Source organism: Camelus dromedarius, chromosome 21, assembly GCF_036321535.1.
Source record: "Camelus dromedarius isolate mCamDro1 chromosome 21, mCamDro1.pat, whole genome shotgun sequence".
Taxonomy (NCBI): Eukaryota; Metazoa; Chordata; class Mammalia; order Artiodactyla; family Camelidae; genus Camelus; species Camelus dromedarius.
In genome coordinates, this window is record NC_087456.1 from 36,592,015 (window position 1) to 36,615,373 (window position 23,359).

At 49.8% G+C, this 23,359-nt stretch overlaps 1 protein-coding gene across 1 annotated transcript in view; it reads right to left on the bottom strand.

Annotated features, from left to right (window-relative positions):
• Positions 1 to 23,359, bottom strand: part of KIF14 (kinesin family member 14) — a 45,990-nt gene that overhangs the window by 21,600 nt on the left and 1,031 nt on the right. The window contains exons 2-17 of the mRNA XM_031438317.2: positions 20,054 to 21,224; positions 18,236 to 18,490; positions 17,440 to 17,527; positions 13,628 to 13,720; positions 12,664 to 12,716; positions 11,831 to 11,861; positions 11,254 to 11,361; positions 10,276 to 10,392; positions 9,847 to 9,962; positions 8,564 to 8,736; positions 7,378 to 7,525; positions 7,084 to 7,147; positions 5,587 to 5,771; positions 3,394 to 3,496; positions 2,443 to 2,603; positions 255 to 402 (exon numbers count right to left, since the gene is read on the bottom strand). Of these exons, the coding sequence (XP_031294177.2) occupies positions 255 to 402; positions 2,443 to 2,603; positions 3,394 to 3,496; positions 5,587 to 5,771; positions 7,084 to 7,147; positions 7,378 to 7,525; positions 8,564 to 8,736; positions 9,847 to 9,962; positions 10,276 to 10,392; positions 11,254 to 11,361; positions 11,831 to 11,861; positions 12,664 to 12,716; positions 13,628 to 13,720; positions 17,440 to 17,527; positions 18,236 to 18,490; positions 20,054 to 21,111 (2,901 nt within the window). The 5' untranslated portion in view covers positions 21,112 to 21,224. The remainder of the gene's footprint in view (positions 1 to 254; positions 403 to 2,442; positions 2,604 to 3,393; positions 3,497 to 5,586; positions 5,772 to 7,083; positions 7,148 to 7,377; positions 7,526 to 8,563; positions 8,737 to 9,846; positions 9,963 to 10,275; positions 10,393 to 11,253; positions 11,362 to 11,830; positions 11,862 to 12,663; positions 12,717 to 13,627; positions 13,721 to 17,439; positions 17,528 to 18,235; positions 18,491 to 20,053; positions 21,225 to 23,359) is intronic.

Here is a 23,359-nt window from a genome sequence, read left to right on the forward strand (position 1 = left end):
GCCCACTGACCCACTAAAGACGACTGCCAGCCAGACCCTCCGGAGCCCCGTCCTGAGGCGGGTTCTGGGGGCGCAGGACGGCCAGCAGGACAGAGCCTCCCCGCTGCCCTCCTCTCCCAGAGCCTCCCCCCCCCCCCGCATGCTTCCCAAGAGAAGTCAGACACGCCCGGCCCTTGACGCCCCCAGCGTCCCTGCAGACGGCCAGCGCGTCACCCGGGGCACCAGCCGAGGAAGAGAGCGCGGCTGCCTCGCACCAGCTCGGCCTCCAGGGCGCTGATCCTGCTCTCATACGCAGCTTTCTGAGAAGAGAGCTCCTGCTGAGCCATTTCTTTTACAATCTGGATTCCCTGCATCATTTCTTCCTTTGCTTTCAACTGTGCCTCTTTTATTTCCGCCTCAAGTCTGCAAGGTAGCAAAATATTTGCAAGGTACGTCGTCAAGAACTCTTCCTAAACTACAACAGCTCTCAGTCATATTAGGGTGTTTTCAATTAAACCAAAGTTCAACTCTTAAAATTTAATTTCTGATATTCTGTCAACAGTGTTCTTAAATTTTTACTAGCTTTAGAACTGAACACAAAGAAAATGTAAAAGAATGAAAATATGGTTTCTAATTTAGTTACTACTGTAGATGTCCGATATTTAAGCAAATATGTTTTTTCTACTGCTTAAGTTATATAAAAGTATTTTAACTTATATAAAAATATAAAATATCTATTTGTAAAAATGATGTTATAGTGAACACTGCAGTAAATATTACAGTTGACATTACAGTAAACACAAAGTGTGGGTATTTTATGTTAAACTAACGATGTTTAGAGCAAAAGTTACTTCACATATTAGTTTCTTTCAATTCACGGTTAGGTCCCTGGTTACAAGTGTCCTGGAATGACTCTAAAAGCCTAACCCACAAGCTGACAAAGCAGAGACTGACACAGTTCGCAGTCATCTGCAATCATTCTGTGGGCAGGTAGGGGTCCCCAGAGGCCCTGGGGAGAGAAACAGGCATGGCTTTCTGATGGAAGAGAAGCCATTTTTGGCCTAAGCCACTCTGGGATCTAAGGCGGGTCCCAATGCCTGCCTAGGACAGCTCTCAGGAGTATGATCTTAGGGGAACAAGAGGACAACGGTCATCAGACAAGAGAGGTAACAACAGGACAACACATCAGCTGTGAAGACTCCAGCTCTGCTTCAAGGGGAAAGACTGGCCTGAAGGCTCAACCCCCAGGTCAGCCGGGACCTTGGGGAGGGGGACGTTGGCCTTCCCTGACCCGCGTGACTTCAGTCTGCTGAAGCCGCGACTCTGCCGACTCCGCCCCGTTCTGCGCTGAACTCTGCTCCAGTCAGGCCCCTTCGGGAACATGCAGGTACCCCTGGCTTAGTCCCAGTCCTGCTGAGATGCTCTTTGGGAAAGATCCCACGTTCTTCCTATTTGCTGCACATAATAAACTTTCTTTCTTCCATCTTTGGTTTGGTTGTGTTTTGGCTCAACACTCACCAGGAGGCCAGCCCAGTTTTGGGGTAACAAAAGTCAAAACGTGCAGTCAGCTTTGTCACCTTTCCACATACAGGAGGAAAAGGGTGGATGATCATGGGAAACTGAAAGCTGCTTTCTTCTCAGCAAGTCAATGCTTTAACAACTGTACTGCAAAGAAATTTCCATACCCAATTTTACTGAAAATAGAGTAAGAATATTAAAAGAAAGAGGGCCAGGGGCTAGCAGGGCCCGGGGCCGGGGGAGCAGGAGCCACTGTGCAGCGGTTCGGAGGCTGAGTCAAGCAAAGAGAAAGTTCCGGAGATGGAACACGGTGATGGCTGCACAACGGCGCGCATATGCTTAACACCACTGGACTGTCGTTCAAAATGGCTAAGAAGGTGAACTTTATGTTAGTATATTGTATAACTTAAAAAAAAAGAGGGCAAATGAAGTTCAGACTTTTTCAAAAGGTGACAAAGCGGATCCGTCCGGCCCGCCGAGTCGTTCCTGAGCCCCTGCCGGCCCTCCCTGCCCACCCAGCCCTGCTGCTCCTCCTCCGGGACGTTTCTCCCGACTCAGACGCGGACGCTCACGGCGCCTCAACAGCCCGCAAGCCGCACCTGCAGGCTGGGCCCTGCCCCTCGGCTCCGCTCTCCACACCCGGCACGGCGGCCCCTCTGGAGATGGGATTCTGATCATGTCTGTCTCACGTCTGCCTAAAACTCTGTAATCATCCATATCCTCTAAGATGCAGGGCTCTGTCTGTCTGTCTGTCCCGAGAGAGGATGGGTTCCTCCAGTGCAGGAGCTAAGTCCCCAGTGCCCTCTTCAGCCCGAGCACCTGGTACAGGGGCAGGTACACAGCACCTGCTCAGGAAACGTGCGCCGGGTGAACGAACGCGGGGAGATCCTGACCCCGGCGCCCTCTCCCACATGCTCACTGCTCCACGCCAGCGATAATACTTACTGTCCTCTCTGGGCCGCAAGCAAGTCGTTTTTTGCAAATTCAAAGTCTTTTGCACCCTTGCTCATAAGAGTTTCTCTACCGGATGGTCTGTCCCCTTTCTGGACTCCTCCTGGGTGATTAAATCTAAAATAGTGATCGCCACCAAGAATCACCCGATCACCCTAAAGCACACAAAAAATGCACGACTTGAGGTGAGTCTGAACCAGAACTTGCACGGGACAAATCCCTACGCCCAGGAGTGAGCATGACCTAGTGCCACTAATGACAGGCCTACGGGCCAGCAGCTAGCACTTAGTAGGAGCTCCATCAAACACGCCGCCTCCCTGGCGGCTCACAGCCACGCAGTGGGACGTGTGTTATTACCCCAGTTTTAGGAACGAGGAAACTAGATCAAGCACAGAGCTTAGCAGTAACAGTAATACATAAGCACCTGCTGAACTTACTATCTGCAGACACTCTGTTAAGAACTTTCTGGATTCTTTCATGTCCTCCTCTCTCACCACTCCCTGAGAGACAGGACGCACATGAAGTGACCATATGTCCTGCTCTGCCTGCAACAGAATGGCTTACACCTGTTCTCCTAATGTAGTTATTATAAAAAATGCTCTCAGAAGTGTCCTGACGTGTGACACAAAATCGCCCTCACATCGTAACTTTTCAGAGGTCACACAGCAAATGGCAGGGCCCGGGCTTCAACCCGGTCTGGCCTGGTTCCGAAGACCCGCTCTTACCGGACACGTGGGCAGCCTCCTGGCACCGGCTGGCCGCGAGAGGGCCTGGGTCTCTGCCCAAAGGGAGGCGACTGGTGAGATGCCAGGACAGAGGCCACAGGAGCTGCAAAGCCCTGCATCTGGTTCACTATGAACCTTACAGAGGAGACCCTGGCTCAAAAAAATTAAACTCCGTCCCCAAAGTCAAGAAATTTCTCACACTTAGCAGCAGCCAACTTACATGATGTAACACCGTGGGTTCCAAAATGAGTTTCCCATTGATGTACGTCTTTGCTTCGCCCACCGGGGTGATGCTCACGGTGCCATCAACATTGCTGATGGTGCTGTGAAGACAGGGGCACACTTACAGCTGCAGCACGGACGAGCAGAAATGGACAGTCCGCCCCGGCTCCTCCTTGGTGTAAGGTCCACATCAATCCATGACGACACCTGAAAGTTCTCTTATTTTCCTACAGCTAGATTTTGAACTTTTGGTGAAAAAGCCTGGCGATCCACCAGTGGTGGGAAGAATTTCCATTGTCTGTATTCTGATTATAATTACTTAAAAAAAAAACCCTCCCCTCACCCCAAAAGAAAAAAATTAAAGGAAAAAACATTAAACTATTGGCAGTGGTTTACTTATGAATGAAACAGTGTCAGGCGTCATTTTTTACTTTTCTGACTCCTGGCTTTATATACGAGCTCTAACAATGGCGCACGCAGTGTTGTCCTCGGGCAAGAACTGGGGCAGCACAGAAGGCGAAGCGCGGAGGTGAGAGCACACCCCTGGGTCACCCGCTCAGCTGGACCCCGCGCGTGAGACGCTCCTGTGGAGAATCAGCCTTAAATGCTACAGATCCCTTTGAGTCTTTTTATTCAGAAAACAGGAAAGCAACTCCAAAGTCCAGCTCATCTTTGGATTAACTGGATAGAAAGAAAGAGCAAACTGCAGCAAAAGCCGAGTCCCCAACAAAAGCCTCTCGCTCTAGACTAGGCTCCGAGAGCCGCGGGGAAGACCCAGAGCTCAGCGCGAGCATCCAGACAAGGGAACCCGGGGCGAGCGGCGCAGCTCCCTCCCACCAGGCGTGTCCTAGCCAGGGAGGGTGAGACATCGCAGGTCTGTTCAGAAGCCTCCTCCCTCCTGGTCTGCCAACTCTGCCATCAAAAGCCCGTGGCGTTCTCTAGCATTCTGGATACCCCCAATCTGGCTTTAGCCACCAAGCCCCTTACCCACCACCGTCTCCCCTTAAGAGCCCCAGCTGGATCTGCCTGTCCGCTTCTCTCCTCCACCTGAGTCCTCCATCAACATAAGACATCTCTCCAGGCCCAACAAACGCCAGACTCCAAGCAGCTTTTCTTTAGGGCACAAGCTAGACCTGAACTTCCCCTCTTTCTTTACTTTACCAGCTAAAATGGCCAATGAATATATGACGACCATTAGTCAAAGAAATGCAAAACACATCCACGCCGAGATACCATCTCCCGTCCAGCCGAGCAGCGCAAAGTCCGGCAGGACCAGGTGCCGGCAGGGATGCGGAGCAGCAGGTGCCCCCAGCGCCACCGGCAGCAGAACCGACAGCCACCCTGGAGACGCAGCGCAGCTGCCTCGCAGAGGTGGACGCACACGTCCTGTTGCGCAGCCCGATGCCACTCATCTCTGAGACGCACGACTGACGGTGCGTCCCAAATTTTAAGGTGACTTTACCACAGGGTGGGGACTCATCACACTCACACAGCACGCTGGGGAGACAGGGGCCTGGCGCCCGGTTCCCACCGGCTGCCCTGAGGGCACGTCTGAGCTCCTCACGCGGGAAGTTTGCTCCTGAGAAGCCCCTCCCGTTTGCACCAGGAGAGGAGACGCCAACAAGAGGACTCAGAGCAGCGGGGTGGGCAAAACACGAGAAACCGCCCGAATGTCTACCGTGAAGTAGGCGACAAAGCAGACAAGTGAATTCACACGGCAGAGCTCCTCACAGCAGTGGGACCGGACAGCATCGACACAGGTAAGCCCTGAAAACACACCACGGAGCCGAAGAGGTTTACACACACTACCATCCCAGCAATGCATACAGTCTGGCTCAATTCCTGTGAATGAAACTTCTTAATCTGTCCGTCCAGCCAGAGCTCCTGCCACACATGGTGAACAGAAGCTCCGTTTCATGCCTATGATTGTGACTCCAAGGAGAGACACTGTCCCTCAGCCAACGGTCACGGCCAGAGCGTGACTGCTTCACAACCTCGCGTTCAGAGTAACGGACCTGCCTTCCTTACCAGACAGCCACCCCGTCGGTTTCTCGTGGCTGAAACATGCATTTGAAGGGTTATACCAAACAATCCGTACAAATGAATGCCTCGTGTGAAGGAAACCGAAGTTACCCAGACCTGGAAACCTGCTGAAAAGTGAACAGGTGCCTCTCTGAGACGATGAACGTACCAGTGGTCCTCGGCAATCAGCACCCCCGCTAGCTGAATGTCATGGCTGGAGCTGGGTCTGCGCTTCCCGACCGTGGTCGTCCCCTCCTTGAGCATGTACAGCAGGATCTCCGACAGCTGAGGGTCTTCATTCAGGTTGACCAGGTTTGGCAGATGGTTGTCCATTTGAAACGTAATGCCTGCTTTCTAGAAGTAATCAGAAAAGCAGTTAACCTGAATTACAGGCACGGATTGTTAAATCCACATGAAGTGAATGGTCCGCGCCAAATGCTAAAATCACCCGCCGTGTGGGCGACCACCACACTTCCTCAGGCTCCAGGGCTGTGCTGACCCTGGCCCCGCACAAACCGCCCGGCATCCCCGCAGTGTGCCTGTGCTGGGCGTTGCCGTCTCCACAGCGGAGGGGCTCCTCCGGCCATGTCACCTGGCTTCTCTCACCACTACACAGTGCACACCTCTCAGGAACCTGGCATCACTCCCACCTCTTCCATCTGTGTCTCCACATACACATCAAAAAACAAAACCTCTCGAGCCTGTCAGCTTCACCTCCTCTCTACCCTGGAGTCCAGCTCCTCCACAGGCCACTCTCATCTCTCCCCGTAACCACAGCCCCCCCAAGAGCGCAACGTTCCCAGCCAGAGTCTTTCCTCCCCTAATTCCACCTTTCACACCTTCTCCAGAGGAGTCCACTCAGACAAAGTCTCCTCCTGTCCCTCTCCTTCCACTGAAAACCCTTTGGTGGCCCCAATCCCCTAAATCCACACCCTCGCTTCGTCACAATCCAAATGTCACATCTCTGTCCAGTCTGATCTCTGTCGCCCGCACTCACTGAGCACTTCCCAATTCTCTGGACGTCAGGCAGTGTCGTGCCTTCGTGCTTTTAAACGTGGTATTTCCCTGCCTAGAAATGCCGGCTTTGGTAGCCTGGCAGGTCCCACACAGCGTACAAAACCCCGCTAGACCCTTCCCTCTGATGTCCTCCCAGGGACCACCCATCGAAAGGGGTCACTCCTCCCGCCTCTTGCTTCTCCACCCACTGCCCACGTCCCGCCGCGTTAGGCTGAACTGGGAGACGCCGCCAGTGTGCACCCGCCGAGCGCCCAGCAGACGGCAGCGGCACAGGCTTCACCTAGCCAGTCCCGCAGGATCCGGGCACGTGCTCAGGTTTTGTAAGCCTGCCTCTGGACCTCAAGCTCTCTGAGGCCAAAACCGCACCGCTTTCGCCTTGGCCTCCCCCACACCTGGCGCAGCGAAAACGTTTAATATTTGTTGAACCAACATGAAGGGAGCGAGACAGTTCGCTTATATTTTAACTTTCCGACCAGCTTGCAGGCGCTAGGCTGCCACAGCCGTGGTCTCACAGCTCCTGCACACCAGCCCCTCCACGGCAGCGCTCTGGGCAGTCAGTGCGCAGCAAGTGCTGGAGAGACTCCATCTGCACGTTTACCGGCAGGTCTCTTCCAAATTTTCAGATCAGTTTAGGGAGTTGAAAGGATACCTGTAACTCCTTTGTTACTTGAAGTTTTCTTTTTTCAGCTTGCTCAAATTTTTCTTTCCACATTCTTTCCAAAGACAAACAAAATAGCAGAGTTAAAAACATCCAGACGTGTAAGACTGAGAATCAAGACACAGTCAGTAAAGATCAGGACACCACTTAGGAACATCTAAAATGTAAGCGTCCGGGGACGCGCTGTTCACACGAAGGCAGGGAGAAAGGCGGACACGCTCGCCTCCTCAGCCCACCCCCAGCCCGGCCGCGCCCCTGCCACCGGCCGCGCCGGCCAGAGCCCACCTCTGCATGTCCGCCATGTCTCTCTCCTGCTGGTGCAGCTTCATCCTTAAGGACGTTATCTCTTGCCGACAGAGCCGGTATCGCTCAGGGTCAATATTGTGACTGCTTCTTTGAGCCGCTTGCAGCTTTTCAATTTCTGCTTTCAGCTCTAAACATTTGTAAAAAGATGTATGATTAAATAACGTCTGATATACAGTAATTTCCACACTACACGTAATCCTCCAATCTTCTGTTTTATTTGAAGTTTTAAATATTAATAAAACAGAGTATTTACAGAAATTTTATTTTACTTACCTATGAATCTCTACCTAGCCTGAACCTGAAAAATTGCTCCTGTATTAATGAATTCTCCTCCTTCGTAAACAGGATGGCGGTGTAACAAACTGTCCAAAGTGGGACACTTCTGAGAAGGGAAGCGGGCAGTGCTGATTACACTGGCCTGACAGACGTGAACCAGAGCCTTTCCGGGCAAACCACACTCATAAGGACACGTTGCACAAAGATCAGAGATGTTTCAAGTGCGGTTCAGAATACTTATTTTTAATGAAAATGGTCCCATTTGTAAGAGAGAGGGGATTCAGAGGGAAAGATGGACCATGGTATGGGAAGCTCGCTTCTCTCTGGCCTGCACCCCTAAAGGACCGATTCACCTTCTGCTGCTAAAAAGGCCAGAGGACAGAGGGGTGTGGAAAATGCTCCCCATAAGCAGAGAAAGCGGACAAGCCGAGGCTCCTTGCGGGCGCTGAGTCCATCCTAAGCAGGCGGTGAGCAGAAGGGAGCACTGCGCATGAAGACGCAGGACTGCGCTGGAACCCGGGCTCAAACAGCCTTCAGACCAGTGAATGAAGACAAGCAGGCGAAGGAGAGGCCACAGAGGACAGGACACAACACCAGGGTCTCAGCGGCTGCGGTCCCCGTGCGGACGGCTCGGCCGGGACACAGCGCTCGGTGCTGGCGGTTCCCCTCCCATTTCTACACCCTTTCTGACTGTTCTCCCCTCACTGTTCACTCTCTGTCCCTCTGTCCCCACGTCTGTCTTCCTGAGTCAGGCAGTGTGGCTGGAACCTACCATAAACAGGCAGGACAGAGGAGTCTTGAGCCTTCCTTAATGGCTTGTTTTCACGACTGAAATTAACCTCTGAGACGAAACCCCTGCAAAGTAAGTTCACGCCGCGGCGACTCTCACCTCTGATGAGCCTGGCGCTCACGTCCTCGTTGACTCGGGCCACATTGACTATGGCGCGGGCCTGGGTGGCGTACCTCAGCGCGCCCAGCGTCTCCTCCACGCTGCTGGCCGCCGGGCTCACGGTGGCCACCATGGCGGTTTTCGAGTTTCCACTCAGACTCTCTTTCAGCAGCCTTCAAGGAAGCAAAGCCATAGTCACACTCTGCTTCTCCAACAGCCTGGTAACAGTCATCATCTAGAAACACGCAGCAAGCTAACGGGACGTGATACAGCACTGCGGTCTCCACTCCAGAACCAGTTAGAATTTTTTGGTATTTGCAGCTATTTTTAGATCTTGTGAGCACTTTATTTTCTCTCACACTTTTTATATTGTTTTGTGATTTTAAAATATGGTTAATTATCAAATATTTAGCAAAATTCCTCTCCCCATGCTAGACTGGGAGCTACTCTAGGAGAGGGACCGTGTCTGGTCACCCACATTTCCCGTGCTGCCACAACATTTAAGGCAGCTGCTCAGTAAGGGTTGGAAACAATGAATGAATGTATAAATACAAACTTTGTTTTCTATGATATTGCAAAAGCCTTATTTTAGAGGAAAAAAGAGTATGAGACTAAAAACCCTATCTTTATTAATGCAGAATGAATTATTCTTAACTTTCAAAAGGAATTAAAAAAATCAAGATTTTCCTCTTGTGGGCTTTGGGGTGGCGATTACAGCATCCTACGTCAGAGGTGAGGGTGCACCGCTGTCACGTTGGGATGCGGTCCTTGCCAGGAGAGCATACGAAATCTACACAGCGCAATCCGAATGTAGCGTGTCTGAGGCTAAACACGTATTCATTAATGAGACACTTTTTGGACACTTACCTGCCGGCCAGCGCGTGTTAAGCAGTGAGACCACCCGATTTCACTTTACACCCACAGCGACGTGCTTGGCGACACCAGAGGTGCGCAGGCACCAGCGACCGGGCACAGTAAGCATAACCATCACTGACACTCACACAGCACACACTGCGCATCACGTGACCCTCGCCTTCTCCAGGAGACACAGACACCGATCTTCCCCGTGTTACAGACGAGGAGGCAGGCGGGAGTGCCACCAGGTGATCTGCCCAAAGTCACACAGCCTGCAGGAAGCTCGGCTGACCAACCCCAGCAGCCTGGCTCTAGAACTCATGCGCTCGCCACTCCTCTCTGCCCAGAGTCACGGGAGGTCACCTATGCTCTTTCCCCACAGCGCTCACTGGATTCCATACAATCCTTCATGCTTCAAAGCTACTTGCCATGTAAGAACAGACTCGCGATAAGGAATGAAAACTCTCTTTCCATGGGCTCGCTCCGAGAGGGCAGATATGACCTTGCCCAGGGTCAGCAGGGACTTGTTAATACTCACGCCCTCCTGTGGGTGAGAGAAAACACTTTAAAGTAACTGCTCAGTAATAAACTTATTTCACAAATATACTTCTTCCCTCATACAATCACTGAGTGAATACTGTCCTCCATAAACTGCCAACTTGCTTAGGACTTAAAATCCACTAATTTTCTTCAAAAAGCAGTCATAGCCAAGAACCACAGATCGCTCTTTGACCCACAGCAACACAGTCACAAGGTGCAGGGGAAGGGAGACTCTTCTTCGGTTACAGATGCTCAGCTCGGCATCGCCTAAAATGCTGCCCCGGCAATGTGTCGCCAACGTGACCACAGCCCCCGACCTTCAGCCGCTCCCCGCTGGTCTGCGTCATGGGGCAGCGCTCGCTGCCCGCCAGGTCCACCAGGTTCACACGGCTCCGGACTCGGTGATCCAGCTCCTCCCCTTCCACAAATTCCGTCTGGAGCAGAAGATATTAAGTAAGACATCCTGAGCTCTATTCTGACCTGCCATCATATCAGTCTGCAAAACAGCTACACAAGATTACAAAGCACTCATTTATTTTTGAAACTAATCCTTCTTAAATCTGATAATTTGTAAGGATATGTCGAGCAGGGCTTGGACTATGTCAAAATAAAAGAAATAACTTTATGGGCTAAAATTCACAACTACTCAATTATACTAAGGAAGCAGCTACAAACAGAGAAAAAGTTTAATGTACAAAGATGCTGTTTATCCCAAAAGTAAAACAGCAAAGTATTTAAAATCAACACTTATAAATGTCCAACAGCAGAGAAAAATCTGAGGAATTTTAATAGTCAGTGGAATGTTATGCAGCTATGAAAAATAATATTTTGCAAATAATTCTAATAACATAAAGTTGTTGCAGATTTTGTAAATTTGTTTAGGTGTGACTGTTAAACAACTGAAAGCCTATATACCAAAATGATTAGAGGGGCTTTGTTTGAGTAGTGGAACCTGTGGCTCAATTATTTAAAATCTTTCTTTCTGACATGTTTTTTCAAATACTGTACAACTACCATGTCTTGTTGATACTGCATTATCATATACTGACATGACAGTAGCACCATCATAACAAGTTAATGATCCTATGCCACTGATTCCTAAGACGGTGAGAAAAATACACTGCCATAGATGCCAAAAGCTGTTCAGAGTTACTGTGTGTACTTCCTAGAATCCAGTCAGGTGATGGATTTATGCAGCTGTGCTTTTACTTTTGATTTAAAGAACTAATAAGGAAAACATGAAACTTGAATATATTTACTATCTCACCTAAGAAGCTGATCACGCAAAAACGCACCTTGGTCTGGGTCATCACCAGGGTGAGGACCGAGTGAGAGCGGGAGCTTTTGTCGTTCATCCCGGTGGCGGCAGTGGCCTTCTTCTTGTTCCCCAGCTCCAGCCAAACCTAGGAAGGAAGGGGAGGGAGGGTCAGGGCTGCAGACTGCAATTTACTGGAACAAATTAAAGAAAAACAAACATACACACATTTATAGCCAGTTTATAAAATAAAATTGCTAACAAATGTTTACTTAGTAATTTGTATTCCTTGGAGGGGTATAGACACCCCCCCAAAAAAATTGTTTTAATTGTATTCCCATTGTCTATTTTTACTTTTCTGTCACAGAAATTTGAATCACGAAATATTACCTTTAAAAGGCACTTTCCATAACTCTAAACTGACATCATGGTCAGTTTAAGTTTTTAGTTTAAAAGAGTAACTTTTGATTAAAGTGTACACAAACAAAATCAGCTCATTATAAATTAACAAAATTAACCTTTATTTATACAAACAGCAAGTAAGGAGAACTATTCTTATGAATATGTATAATTATGCTCTATCTACTGGAAAGAAGACAAAATACAATCAGCATTACCTGGACATCAGAGTAAGAACTGACAACATTCCTATTTTTAAAAAGTAAAAAGACAAAATCAGTTTTAATGATGATCACACTCTTGTTCTCATAAAATAACCACCACCTGTCAATTACATAATTACTCTCTGAAGACCACAAGGGAATAATTCATAGATACTATTATTCTGATTCTTACAGAATCTTTCATGGTCTCCATTCTAAATGGTAGGAAATAAAATAATGTTTCAATTTTACCAAATTAAAAGAAGTATGATTTTTCTTAATGTAATGAAGCACCTTAGCATGTTAACATTGTAAAAGATACACTTTAACCCCCATGCACAGGCACAGGTGCACAGGGGTGCGGGTCTGCTGGTGTGTACGGGTCTCAGCGCAAGCCCAGACTTGCTAAATGGAGCTGAATCCATAACTGGTGACTTTCCCTTTCCATTAAGAAAAGCACTTGGAGTGTTGAAAGGCAAATAAATGACTCTCAGCATATTTCTAACTCTCAACACTGAACTCATTTAGCACCCTCTCCCCTCTTCAGCTAAAAGTAATAGATAAAAAAGCAGCTGGAGAGGGAAGGCTTAACTTACTGGGTACGCAGTGGGAGGGAGAAAGGTCACTATTTCACACTCAGGGTAATTACTGCTCTATGAGAGGCACTTTACAGGTGCTGTGAGAGATATAAACAAATACACAGCAAGCAGCCAACACTCTATTTGAGAAGAGAAGGCTAATATTCGGGGTAGAAGACTCAGCGGGGGAGGCCACCAAGGACGGCGTGGTGCTGCTCCTGCCCCCTTACCCCGCACTGGGCCCCAGCACCCCCCCCCCGGCCCACTCACGTGCTCAGGCCCTCGACGTACGGCCCCGAGGTGGGGTGCTCCCGCACTCGCAGCTGTGGGGCAGACACGGCAGCAATGAGAGCAGGACAACGTCTTATAAAATGGGACTTCAGGTGGCCTTTCTCTCTGCATTTTGGGTCTAAGGTAAAGAGATCTGTCTCTACTTTGCCCAGAAGTAAATATAAAGGTTCTCAGGAGAACAGATCTGCAGGCACTAAGACGACACTGCACGCAGCGTCAGTCTCCCCAGCCCTCCCGCTGAAGCTGTCCTTTTATGCTTGTAACAGCTTTCCAAAGTATGTTCAGTTTCAGACAGTTAACATTTTTCTCAGGTTTGCACTGTACATTTTAAACTTTGTGACCAGAGATTTTAAAGCACACAGAAGTCACAGAAGGAAATGTCAGGCTTTGCTAAGCTTCTTGGTGCTGCCGACAGCCGACTGCGTGACCTTGTCAGCTTCTCGCTCTCCACGGTCCTTTTCAAAATTAAAAATTTAAGTTCTAATAGCAGGATTTTTTTTTAAGCTTATGCATTTGTGAAGCTTTCCATTTCACAGAAAATATTATCTATAAGACATCAATTTGTAAAATATCCCAGTGAAATACATATTCTATAATACCAATACAGTCTTTTAAAACTTCACTGCCCTTTGGCTTTATAGACTTTTAGGAATTTGGTATTTGACATAAGTGATCCAACTAAATCTTGGAATGTTTTATCTTTAACTGTTACTTAATACTTGCTTCAGTATAATGAGGTTACATTTAATAACTAGCTTAATGTCCATTAACAATAATGTTCAGCTTATTTATAAAATAACATCGTTAGACTGTAGGTCACAAGCATTTGCATATAATAGCATTTTTGTAAAACTTTAAGCCATATATCATCTTGAGAATTAATATAATGATGTGCATCAATAAAAACAGAAATTAAAAACAAGTATCAATTTTTTAATCTTACTGTTTGCTTTCTCTGCCCATTTTCACAAATCAGAAGGTCATGAATTTTCTCATTATATACTTCAAAGAAGCTCATTTCAAGGTGATAGCTGACCTAGCAGGAACAGAAACAGAGCACACCATTTATTTTAAAAGTCTTTGCGTTTTTTACAAATCATATCTGATTAGGGTCTAGTATCTAGAATATATAAAGGATTCTTACAACTCAGCAGAAAGACAAACAACCAATTAAAAAATGGGCAAAGGACTGAACAGACACTTCAAGGAAGACACACAAATGGCCAACAAGCACATGGAAAGGTGCTCAGCACCACCAGGCATCAGGGAAGTGCATCAGAATCACAGTGAGAACCTCTTCTCACCCACTAGGACAGTCACAGTCACAGACGTGGGAAACGGCAAACGCTGAGGAGGACGTGGAGACATGGGACCCTCCAGCATTGCTGGTGGGAACGTCAAATGGTGCAACTGCTGTGGAGAACAGACGGCAGTTCCTCAAAAGGTTAAGCATAGAATTACCGAGTAACTTGGCAATTCCCTCCTGTCTACCAAAGGAATTACAAATAAATTCAAATAAAAATTATACTATTTGAAACAGCCAAAAAATGGAAACAGCCTAAGGCCCACCACCTGATGAACAGATAAACAAAACTGGCTATTACTCAGCCAGAAAAAGGAATGAAGGGTCTGTGCGCGCTACAACACTGAAGGACTTCGTGTTACATGATATTCCACTCAGGAACTGTCCAGAAGAGGTGACTCCAGAGAGACAGAAAGCGGGGCTCGAGTAGAGGGGCCTGGGTTGTAGCTACTTAATGGGTCTCCTTCGGGAGGGTGGTGACAATGTTTCGGACCCAGGTAGAGGTGGTGGTTGCACAAGATTATGGGTACACTAAACGCCACTGTGTTTTATATTTTTAAATGGTTAATTTTATGGTGTGTGAATTTTCTCTTAATAAAAGTTTAATTTCAACGACTGAAGTCCTTGAATTTCTTACTAACTTCTAGGTAAGGTTTCATGCAGCCCTGTGGGAACCTGCCTCATTCGGGGCCTTGGGCTCCAAGGAGCAGGACACGAAGACGTGAGACAGGGCTCTTGCCCGTGCGTCTCCATCTCAGAGGATACGACACACCTTCTAACAGGTAAGACAGAGCAACCGAAAATCCAGAGCCAGGATGAGAGATCATGACCATTAACAAGACTAATCAGAAAGCGGAGACGCAGGGAGGAACAAAGGATGAGAGACGTGGGCTGGACCTGAGTGCGGACCCTCCATCTGCTAAGTTAGGGCCTTAAATCAGCACTTCTCTCCCTAAGTGGGGCAAAAAGCCATCATTAGACCATGCAGGGCTGAGCTTTTCCTCCTTTTGACTCTGAAAGACCAGGCAGAAAGGCCAAAAAGGGAAAATTTGCTTCCATGCAGCGTTGTGACAGTGAGAGCATGGCTTCTTGTTAGAGAAGTAAATTTCACCCACTGGCCAGCACTAACAGGACTAGAAGCTTCCGGTGAGCTTCAGGGAGACTGAGGTTCAAGGCACCAAGTATTTACTGGGCCCAATCGGTACACAGTGCTCTTCCAGGAGCTGGCGGAGAGTCTGAGGTAGCCTGGACCCTGTCTTTATCCTCGGGGCGCTACCCCTCTAACTGGAGGTGCATTGCATGTGTGCTGTGGAGAATGGTTAGTGTCCTGGGGGAGGAAGGAAGCCCTTCCAGGTAGAGACCAGGTACAGGGGACACCATGCAATTACAGGGTTTCTTACAAATGCTGGGGACACAGGTACTGGGGCTCAGAATCCAACAGACATGTATTAATGGCTTTTGCAATATAAGATGGTGTACTGCGTGATGGGCTCCGGGCCTGGGAGGTGGGCATGCAGGGGGAGGAGGTGGGAAAGGTGAGGAGGTTCACATTGTAGAGGACCGCACCTCGCCTCCTCCTTGGAGGCGCCTGCATCAGCTGGCCACACCACCTCCGTCCCACACCGTTCCCCTTTACCACCCTGAATAATCCCGAAGGTGACAAGCCACATCACTTAGCTGGGTCACCAGGTGCCAGGCACTGTTTGAAACCTGAACCCCTTTCGGCCTCGCAGCACACCTGTGAGAAAGGCACCACCACCAGCGCCCTGTTCTCTTGCTAAAGCACAGAGAAGCCCCGGGAACTGCTCAGGGCCGCACGTCAGCAAAGTGCTGGAACCTGGATTCAAACTCCACCTGTCTCCAAAGCCCAGGCCCCTAACCGTCACGCCCCACTCCTCCCGCGGGCAGTCGCTCCGCACAAACCCGGGCGCCCCGGCCCCGGGAAGCCACCAGGGGACCCTCCTCTCCCCAGGCTTCCTCCGCCTCCGGGCTGCTCTACACCCAGACTCTGCACCCAGAGGCGGCCGTTTCTGTCTGTCCCCCCTCTCCTCCGACCTTCCACCTCAGCACTTGAGGAGAGAGGCTGTCGAAAGAGAAGGCCAGAGTCAGACAGTGCGCCCGCGCCCGCCCGCCTGACAGATGGGGCTCAGCGCCCTCTCGGGGCCTCACACACCGCCAGCGAGCCCTGAGCCCCTTCCCTCGGCCTCCACCTCCATCCCCTACGGACTAAGGCCCCTGATGTGTCAGCCCCCACCCGGCGCCCCCCGCCCCCGCAGCTCACAGGCCCCCCCAGGCCAGTCTCTGACCCCGGCTCTCCCCGCAGCTGCTCCCCGCACAGCGGCCAGAGCACCTTCTTGTCAGAGAACAAACCTGGTCGTGCTCCTTCCCCACCCCGAGTCCCACACAGCCGTCCCCACCCCCAGCGCAGAGTCCTGCCTCTCCAGCTTCCCCCTCGTCACCCTCTGCTCTCCAATTCCAGGCTCAAAGCAAACAATTCACAGATCTCCCAGGGCTCCCCACTTTTCTGCTTTCAAATCTTGGCACATGCTGCTCCCTGCTTCACAAGCTAATAACTGTTACGTTCCTTCAAAACGAGCTCCGATGCTCCCTCCCTGAGGAACCCCACCTCCCCCCGCCCCCGCCCCGTTCTCCCAGCACACGGCTCCCATCCTAACGTAGTATTTACCAGACTTGATTTAGTGGCTCGTGATTGCACTTGGCTGTGTACTGGCAGTTTCTCCATTACTCTCTTAACTACAGGGTCTGGGCCTTCTAACTCCACCCTCCTGTATTTCCCCAATTTCTCTTATCATAAGAATTACCAGAGGAGAGGTATGGAATTTATAAATTCCCAGGCTATCCCCCAAACTGACTGAATCAGGATCTCCAGATTTTTAGCAAGTGTACATACACGCACACACCTGACCCCACACATTCCTGGTGACTCTTAGGCTCCAGCAAACTGGGGAAGGCTGGTCCAACAGGCCGCCTGGCCCACAGCAGGCTCAGTAAACACCTGCTGAGCGCGTGAAGGACCAAGTGGGCTGCTCGGGACACAGACGCAGGGAAGCCTGCTAGCTCAGCGGGGACCCTGAGTCTGGGTTCAGGCCGCAGCTCCTCTCCCCGCCGCACCGCCATCCCACGCTGACCCTGCTGTCCTGAGGGGTCTGCACACCTGCCCGCCCATCTAAAGGCCTGGGCGCACTGTGAGCCCCGCACAACCACCAGGTAATAAAGCAGGTGGAGCTGGAGGAGCGGCAAAGACCACCTTCCATCTCTGCCACCGGGAGGACTGATTCTGAACTGGACCCCGTCTCCAGACCACTGTCCCACGGAGACGACCCAAAAGTCAGAGCACCTCCTGCTGAGTGTTTCCTTAGTGGCCATGACTCTGGTTCTAACTTGACTTTTCTATTCTGATAGGAAGGTCTGCAGATACGATGAGAACATACCTCTTGGGTTTGTTTTTTGGCCACTTGAGCAAAAAGGTCTTCACAAAATCTTGGAATGATTCCTGGTTCTTCACTAAACCCCATCATCCTGGAAAATACATTATGAATGGGGAGAAGTCAAACTAATTCAGTTTTCAAATTCTTTTTGGGGAATTGGGGTGGGGAGAGGGTGGAGGGCAACCTGAAGAGAGCTCATGGGTAGAACCTGGGCTCTGGAGCCAAATCCGCCCGAGTTCAAATCTTGGCTTCACCCCTATGAGCTCTGTGACCTTGGACAAGATACTAGACCAATACTGGGAGCCTCAATCCCCTCTTCTGTGAAATGGGAATAAACAGAGCTATCTGATTCGGGGCGGGGGGGTCGCTGTGGAAAAGTAGAAACAGAGCCTTTAGGGCAGTGACTGGGGCAGAGTGAGAACTCGGTAAAGTCAGCTGCTATCAAATGAGACTGCTTCCTTCTAGGACAGGCACCACCACCAGACCACGACGGAGTGACTTACTTATAACTCGCACAACAATCCTTCCAAAATACCTTCTCTGGGCTTCGGTTTACATAAGAAATATAATTTACAGTAAAATGGGGCCAATGATGCTTACAAGATAAACAATTTCCGGCGCAAACAGAAGCCCAGAGATTAAGGAACTTGCCCGAGTTATCAGAACCTGCATGTAAAATGGTCGAGGTTTGAGCCCAGAGCTGCGCGGTTTCAAATCTACATTCTTTCTCTCAAACTGTGCTGCTTCTCACGAGAAGCTTTGAACATGTCTGGATGATCACGTTGACACTGAAACGCACGTGTACGACTTCCCGGAGCCGGTCTGCCCGTAGGCGAAGAGGCAGGTGTTGTAGCCCTGGAAGGCCTGCTGCAGGAGCGGGGCCGCCAGCGCCGCGTACACGGCCGTCTGGCTGGCGAAGCCGGGGTGACGCTTGTCAACAGACCAGAAGGCAAGGTCGTAAACGAAACTGTAGACCTGTCGCAGGCCCGGGTGCTCCACGGCGACTTCGTCCCCGTTCAAGAAGACCACCTGGGGGGACCTTTCAGTCGTCTCTCTTCAAAAGCAGCACAGAGAAAAACACCAAATGGCTGTCATTACTTACAGAGTATTATCCCCACAGAACAGAAAAATGGCCTCAAACTGGCTCCCGTCTCATGCATAACAGTCCGCCCAGGCGGGACGACTCTCTCCTTTCGTGTGGAAAATGCAGACCAGCAAACAACCACAACAGGTTTCCAAAATACACCCCCTGTAGCTCCCGAGCCACCACTCCGGGGGAAACAGACTTCCCGAGTCCTTGTCCAGAAAATCCACCCAACTTTTAGAGGATCTTCCATTTTTCCCTTTTTCTCTTGACTCCCCGATCCCCATCCTGCCTACTGTAATCCACCCGTCTCTGCAGTTCAAACCCAGAAACTTATTTTAATATAAAGAAATTTTAGAGGTGCAAAACCACATAAAGCTGGCAAGAAACACAGAAGCAATTTCAACAAACTCGGTTAGTCACAAGTTTGAATCTAAGTGTCTTCTGGCCACTGGTTATATTTCTGTTCATCCGCAGCACCCCCCACCCCAGACCATCTCCCCTAAAACCGTGGGCCTTCACGTCCACCCTCCTCCCATCTCAGACTGAGGAGGAACTCTTCCACGTGCTCGAGATCTGCAGAAAAACACTGTCAGTCGTGTCTGGCCCCAGAGCCCTCTTTTTGCCCCCAACTCTGCGTTAGATCAAAATTTACCATGGAAACCACCTTCCTCATCTGTGTGACAAGTGCCCCTCCCCGGGAGTCTGGGATCAGCCCGTGGTCCTCCCGGGCAGTCAGGTCCTGGGCTCCGCTCTTCCCGCCGCAGCCTGGGGCTCTTCGGTTAGTTCCCCTGCTGAGGTCTCTCCCCTCATCACCAACCCCACATCCCACTAAAAGGCTTCCAGCACAGTGTGACTGCTGGCCCTTCAGATCAAACCGGAGGCCCCTCTGCACGGCAGTGGTCACCGTGCCCTCCTGCCACTCACTAAGTCACAACAGATTCAACGTACTGACTGTGACGTTTTCCAGTCATCTCTTAAATTATGTAAAGATGCCATATTCACAGCCTGCGTGCCCCTCTCTCTCAGCCCTCTACCCACAACCTGTGACGGTCTCACCCACAAGCACTATTGGAGACACTTTTCTGCCATAAAAATCTGACATTATAAATGAGTGCACTGATAACCACTGCGTATCAGGGACGATGAGGATGGCCACCACTCCAGACTGGGTTTTGGAAGGACATCTTGGGGAACGAGGGACCTGCTACGGCATTTTTAAGGGAAAGTTAGAAGATCTCGCTGTGCATTACAGATTTGAAAGCAGACTGCGTTAGGCACTTAACTCATTCAGACTTCTTAAAAGCAATATACCTAGAGAAATTTACATTTGCACAATGTGATGACTGTGATTTTTTTAAGTTTCCAGCCAGTCATCAAAAATAATCAACATACTACAACCAAACCTAGGAGTTCTCTCTGTTAAAACATCACCAAGGTTGAAGATGCACCAACACGCTGACCTTCCAGGCAGAGGGACCAGACACACCCCATGCCACTCGCTGGGCCCGGGGTTAAACAGGGGTGACGCACCTGCTGCTGAAAGGCCTGACTCGGACCGCCACTGTCACCTGGCTGTTCTCCACTTTTAAGGGGTCTGTTTCTGCAGAGGTTTTCCGAAGCGCAGGCTCCTCTTCGAGGAGGAACGTACTTTCTTGCAACCTTTCCCTCTTACTTGCGAGCAGAGAACTTTTGGGCATCTGTTTAACCTGAAGGCTGGGCACTCGGCTTCTCGGCACTAATGCGGCCGGGCTCTTAAGCTGAGGCAGGCCTCGCTTCGGTGTGCACCTGTGTTCTATAAGGCTCTTCGAGGGCATTCTTTTTTCCAAGCTTTCACATTTATTTGAAAGTTTCGCCACATCCTTCCCAGCACTCCTGAGATATAAGTTTCCTGTTTCTGACGCTCTCACATCCAGCTTGCTCTGAACAGGTCTTGTGGCCGAGCGCCCTGATCTAACAGCTTCTGTCTGACCCCGGGAACCAACGGGGGCTCTGTCACTCGAGGACCCAAGGGCAACGCCTTCGCCCGCCCCACTGAGGGCAGGAAATGTTCCTTGGTTTTTTTCAGCAGCCTGCACCTCAGCGTCTTTTGGGTCTGCAGCTGGAGGTACAGAAGGTGCAACAAAAAAGGTTTTATCGTTATTTACAACTTTCCAATTTATACTAGTTTCTGGCGAAGAATGGTTACTTTCTTTTGTTTCCTGCTTTTCCACAGCATCTGCTTCAGTGCAACGCTGTGGCATCAGCCGTGGCTCTGCTGTTTTCTCAGCCACGCCTCCCCGCTCGCCCCCCAGCAAGGAGGAGTCTTTGCTCCTTGTGACTCTCCTCTGAAGTGTCAGTCTGCCCGCAGGGTGAGGCGGGAGGGGATCACCTTCTGGTTTTTCACAGGCAGAAATTACGTAAGTGCTGTCGATGCCTCCGGCTTTCCCCACAGGTCTCAGCAGCGCAGCCCCGTCCTCAGGTGCTGACGTTTCCGACTCCGGCTGCAGCTGGCGGCTGCGGGCGACGATGCTCAGAGCCGGCCTCCCTGGGGCGGCAGGGAGCCCCAGGTCACCGCCCGCGCTCCGGTCACACGCGGTGTGTACGGACATCGTGGTAGCACGGTGTTTGTAGAAAGGATGTTTTTGGAGAAACTTTAAGCTCTTATCTGGATGTTCACTTGACTTCCGGCCATTTCTTATGCATCAGGTTCCAAAATTATCTGCTAAAATAAATAAATAAATTTAGATTGCACAGACTACAAACAGGCTTTAAAAATATGAGAAACTTCCACTGTGACAGAAACTTCCCAGAGGAATATATGAGGGTAGGGCGCTCTCCAAGTCAGATACTGCTCCCGAGGTGCTCAGACAGGTCTCTGACCTAAAGAGCTTACAGCCGTCACCCAGCAAGGACGTACCGGGCTCCCACTACGTGCCAGGCCCACTGATGGGGGCTGCGGATTTCAAAGACATTTTCATTTCTTTAGCCTAGAAGTAGTGCACAGGTGACCCTCATATCAGACCAAAGGTGCCAAGAGACTTAAAAGATATAAAAAGCACATATCAAAGAAGACGCAGAATGGCCAATAAGCACGTAAAAAGATGCTCAATGTCACTAATCATGAGGCAAATAAAAATCAAAACCACCATGAGACATCCATCAGCATGGCTACTATAAAAAAAAAGCAAACAGAGAACAAGTGCTGACAAGGACGTGAAGACATTGGTGTACTGTTGGTGGGAAGGTAAAATGGTGTGGCCACTATGGAAAACAGTATGGATGTTTTCTCAAAAAATTAAAATTACCATATGACATAGCAATTCCACTGCTAGGTACATGCCCCAAAGATTGAAAGAAAGGTCTCAAAGAGATATTTGTACCCCATGTTCATAGCAGCATTATTCACAATAGCTAAAACAGGGAAGCAATCCCAGTGTCCATGACCAATGCAGGGCTTATCAAAATGAGGGACAGTCCCACGATGGGATTAGTCAGCCTTAAAAAGTAAAGAAATTCTGCAATATGCCACAGTACGGATGAACCCTGACGACATTATGCTAGGTGAAATAAGCCGGCCACAAAAAGACAAATGAGAGATGAGTCCCCATATCTGGGGTACTCAGCAGGTAAAATCATACAGACAGAAAGCACAATGGCGGTTGCCAGGGGCTGGGGGTCGGGGGGACCTGGACAGTCACTGTTTATCAGCTGCAGAGTTAGATTTACGAGATGACAAGAGCTTTGGGGGTGGGTGGTAGTGATGACTGCACAACACACGAATATATTTTAAGGATGTACACTTGAAAGTGGGTAAGATGGTAAACTTCACGTGTATTTTAACACAGCGAGAAATGAAAGGAGTACTCATCAGCAGCCCTTTTTAAGCACCTCCAGCTGGGGAGCAGGATGGGTACTCACAGCAAGGATGGGGACTCACGGACGCCCGAGCAGGGAGGCCAAAGGTGGCAGCGGAGCATCTCCGTGACACCTGGGAACACACGCTACACACAGCAACGCCTCGTGGACAGGAGTTTGAGAGGCGCCACAAGGCAGACTGTTCCCACATAAGAACCTCAGACAGTAAACTTGAAACACACTGTAAGTAATCGCTTGTGCTGAGAACAGTTACGGAACATTAGTTAAGTAGACAGCTGGCCCTCTAGCAGGCAGACAGCAGGGAGACAGGTACACATGCAAATGCGTGTCAACAATACCTACCCAGCAGTAATGTTTTAAAGAAACGAGAACCGCAGTGACAGCTAAGAGGGCGGGCTCCCAGTCGGCTCTCTCTCAAACTGGTTATGTTGATGTAAACAAGTCTTGAAACTTGCATACCTGATTCTAACTTGTAAAGTGACACCTGATCAAACTATTTCCTTGTGAAAGTAAATAAAGGAAAACTCATTTAAAACGGAGCCGGGAGGCCCCACACTGAGCACTCATGTTTTATGTCTTGTCATTTTTTTACAGACTCTGGGAAGAACCTGCCTCACATACTAGGGCAAAGAGGAAGGAGGAGTTCCTCCTCGCCTGGCAACGGCTCAGCCAATGAGGAAATACGCACCCGGTAACCTGGAGGTCGCCACCACCCCAACGGTCCCTCTCCTCCACTGAATTTCCATGCAGTTCTCTCCTTTTCTCCACACAGACCTCTGCTTTACTGCCCCTCACAGACACCGCGTTTCTCACAAATTGAAGGTCCCTGGGCGCCCTGCATCAGCAAGTCAGTCAGTGCCAGTTTCCAGCAGCATTTGCTCCCTTCATGTCTGTGTCATATTTTGGCAATTTTCAAAATATTTCAGACTTTTTCATTAGTATTCTTCTCATTACGGCGATCTGTGATCCGTGGTCTTTGAT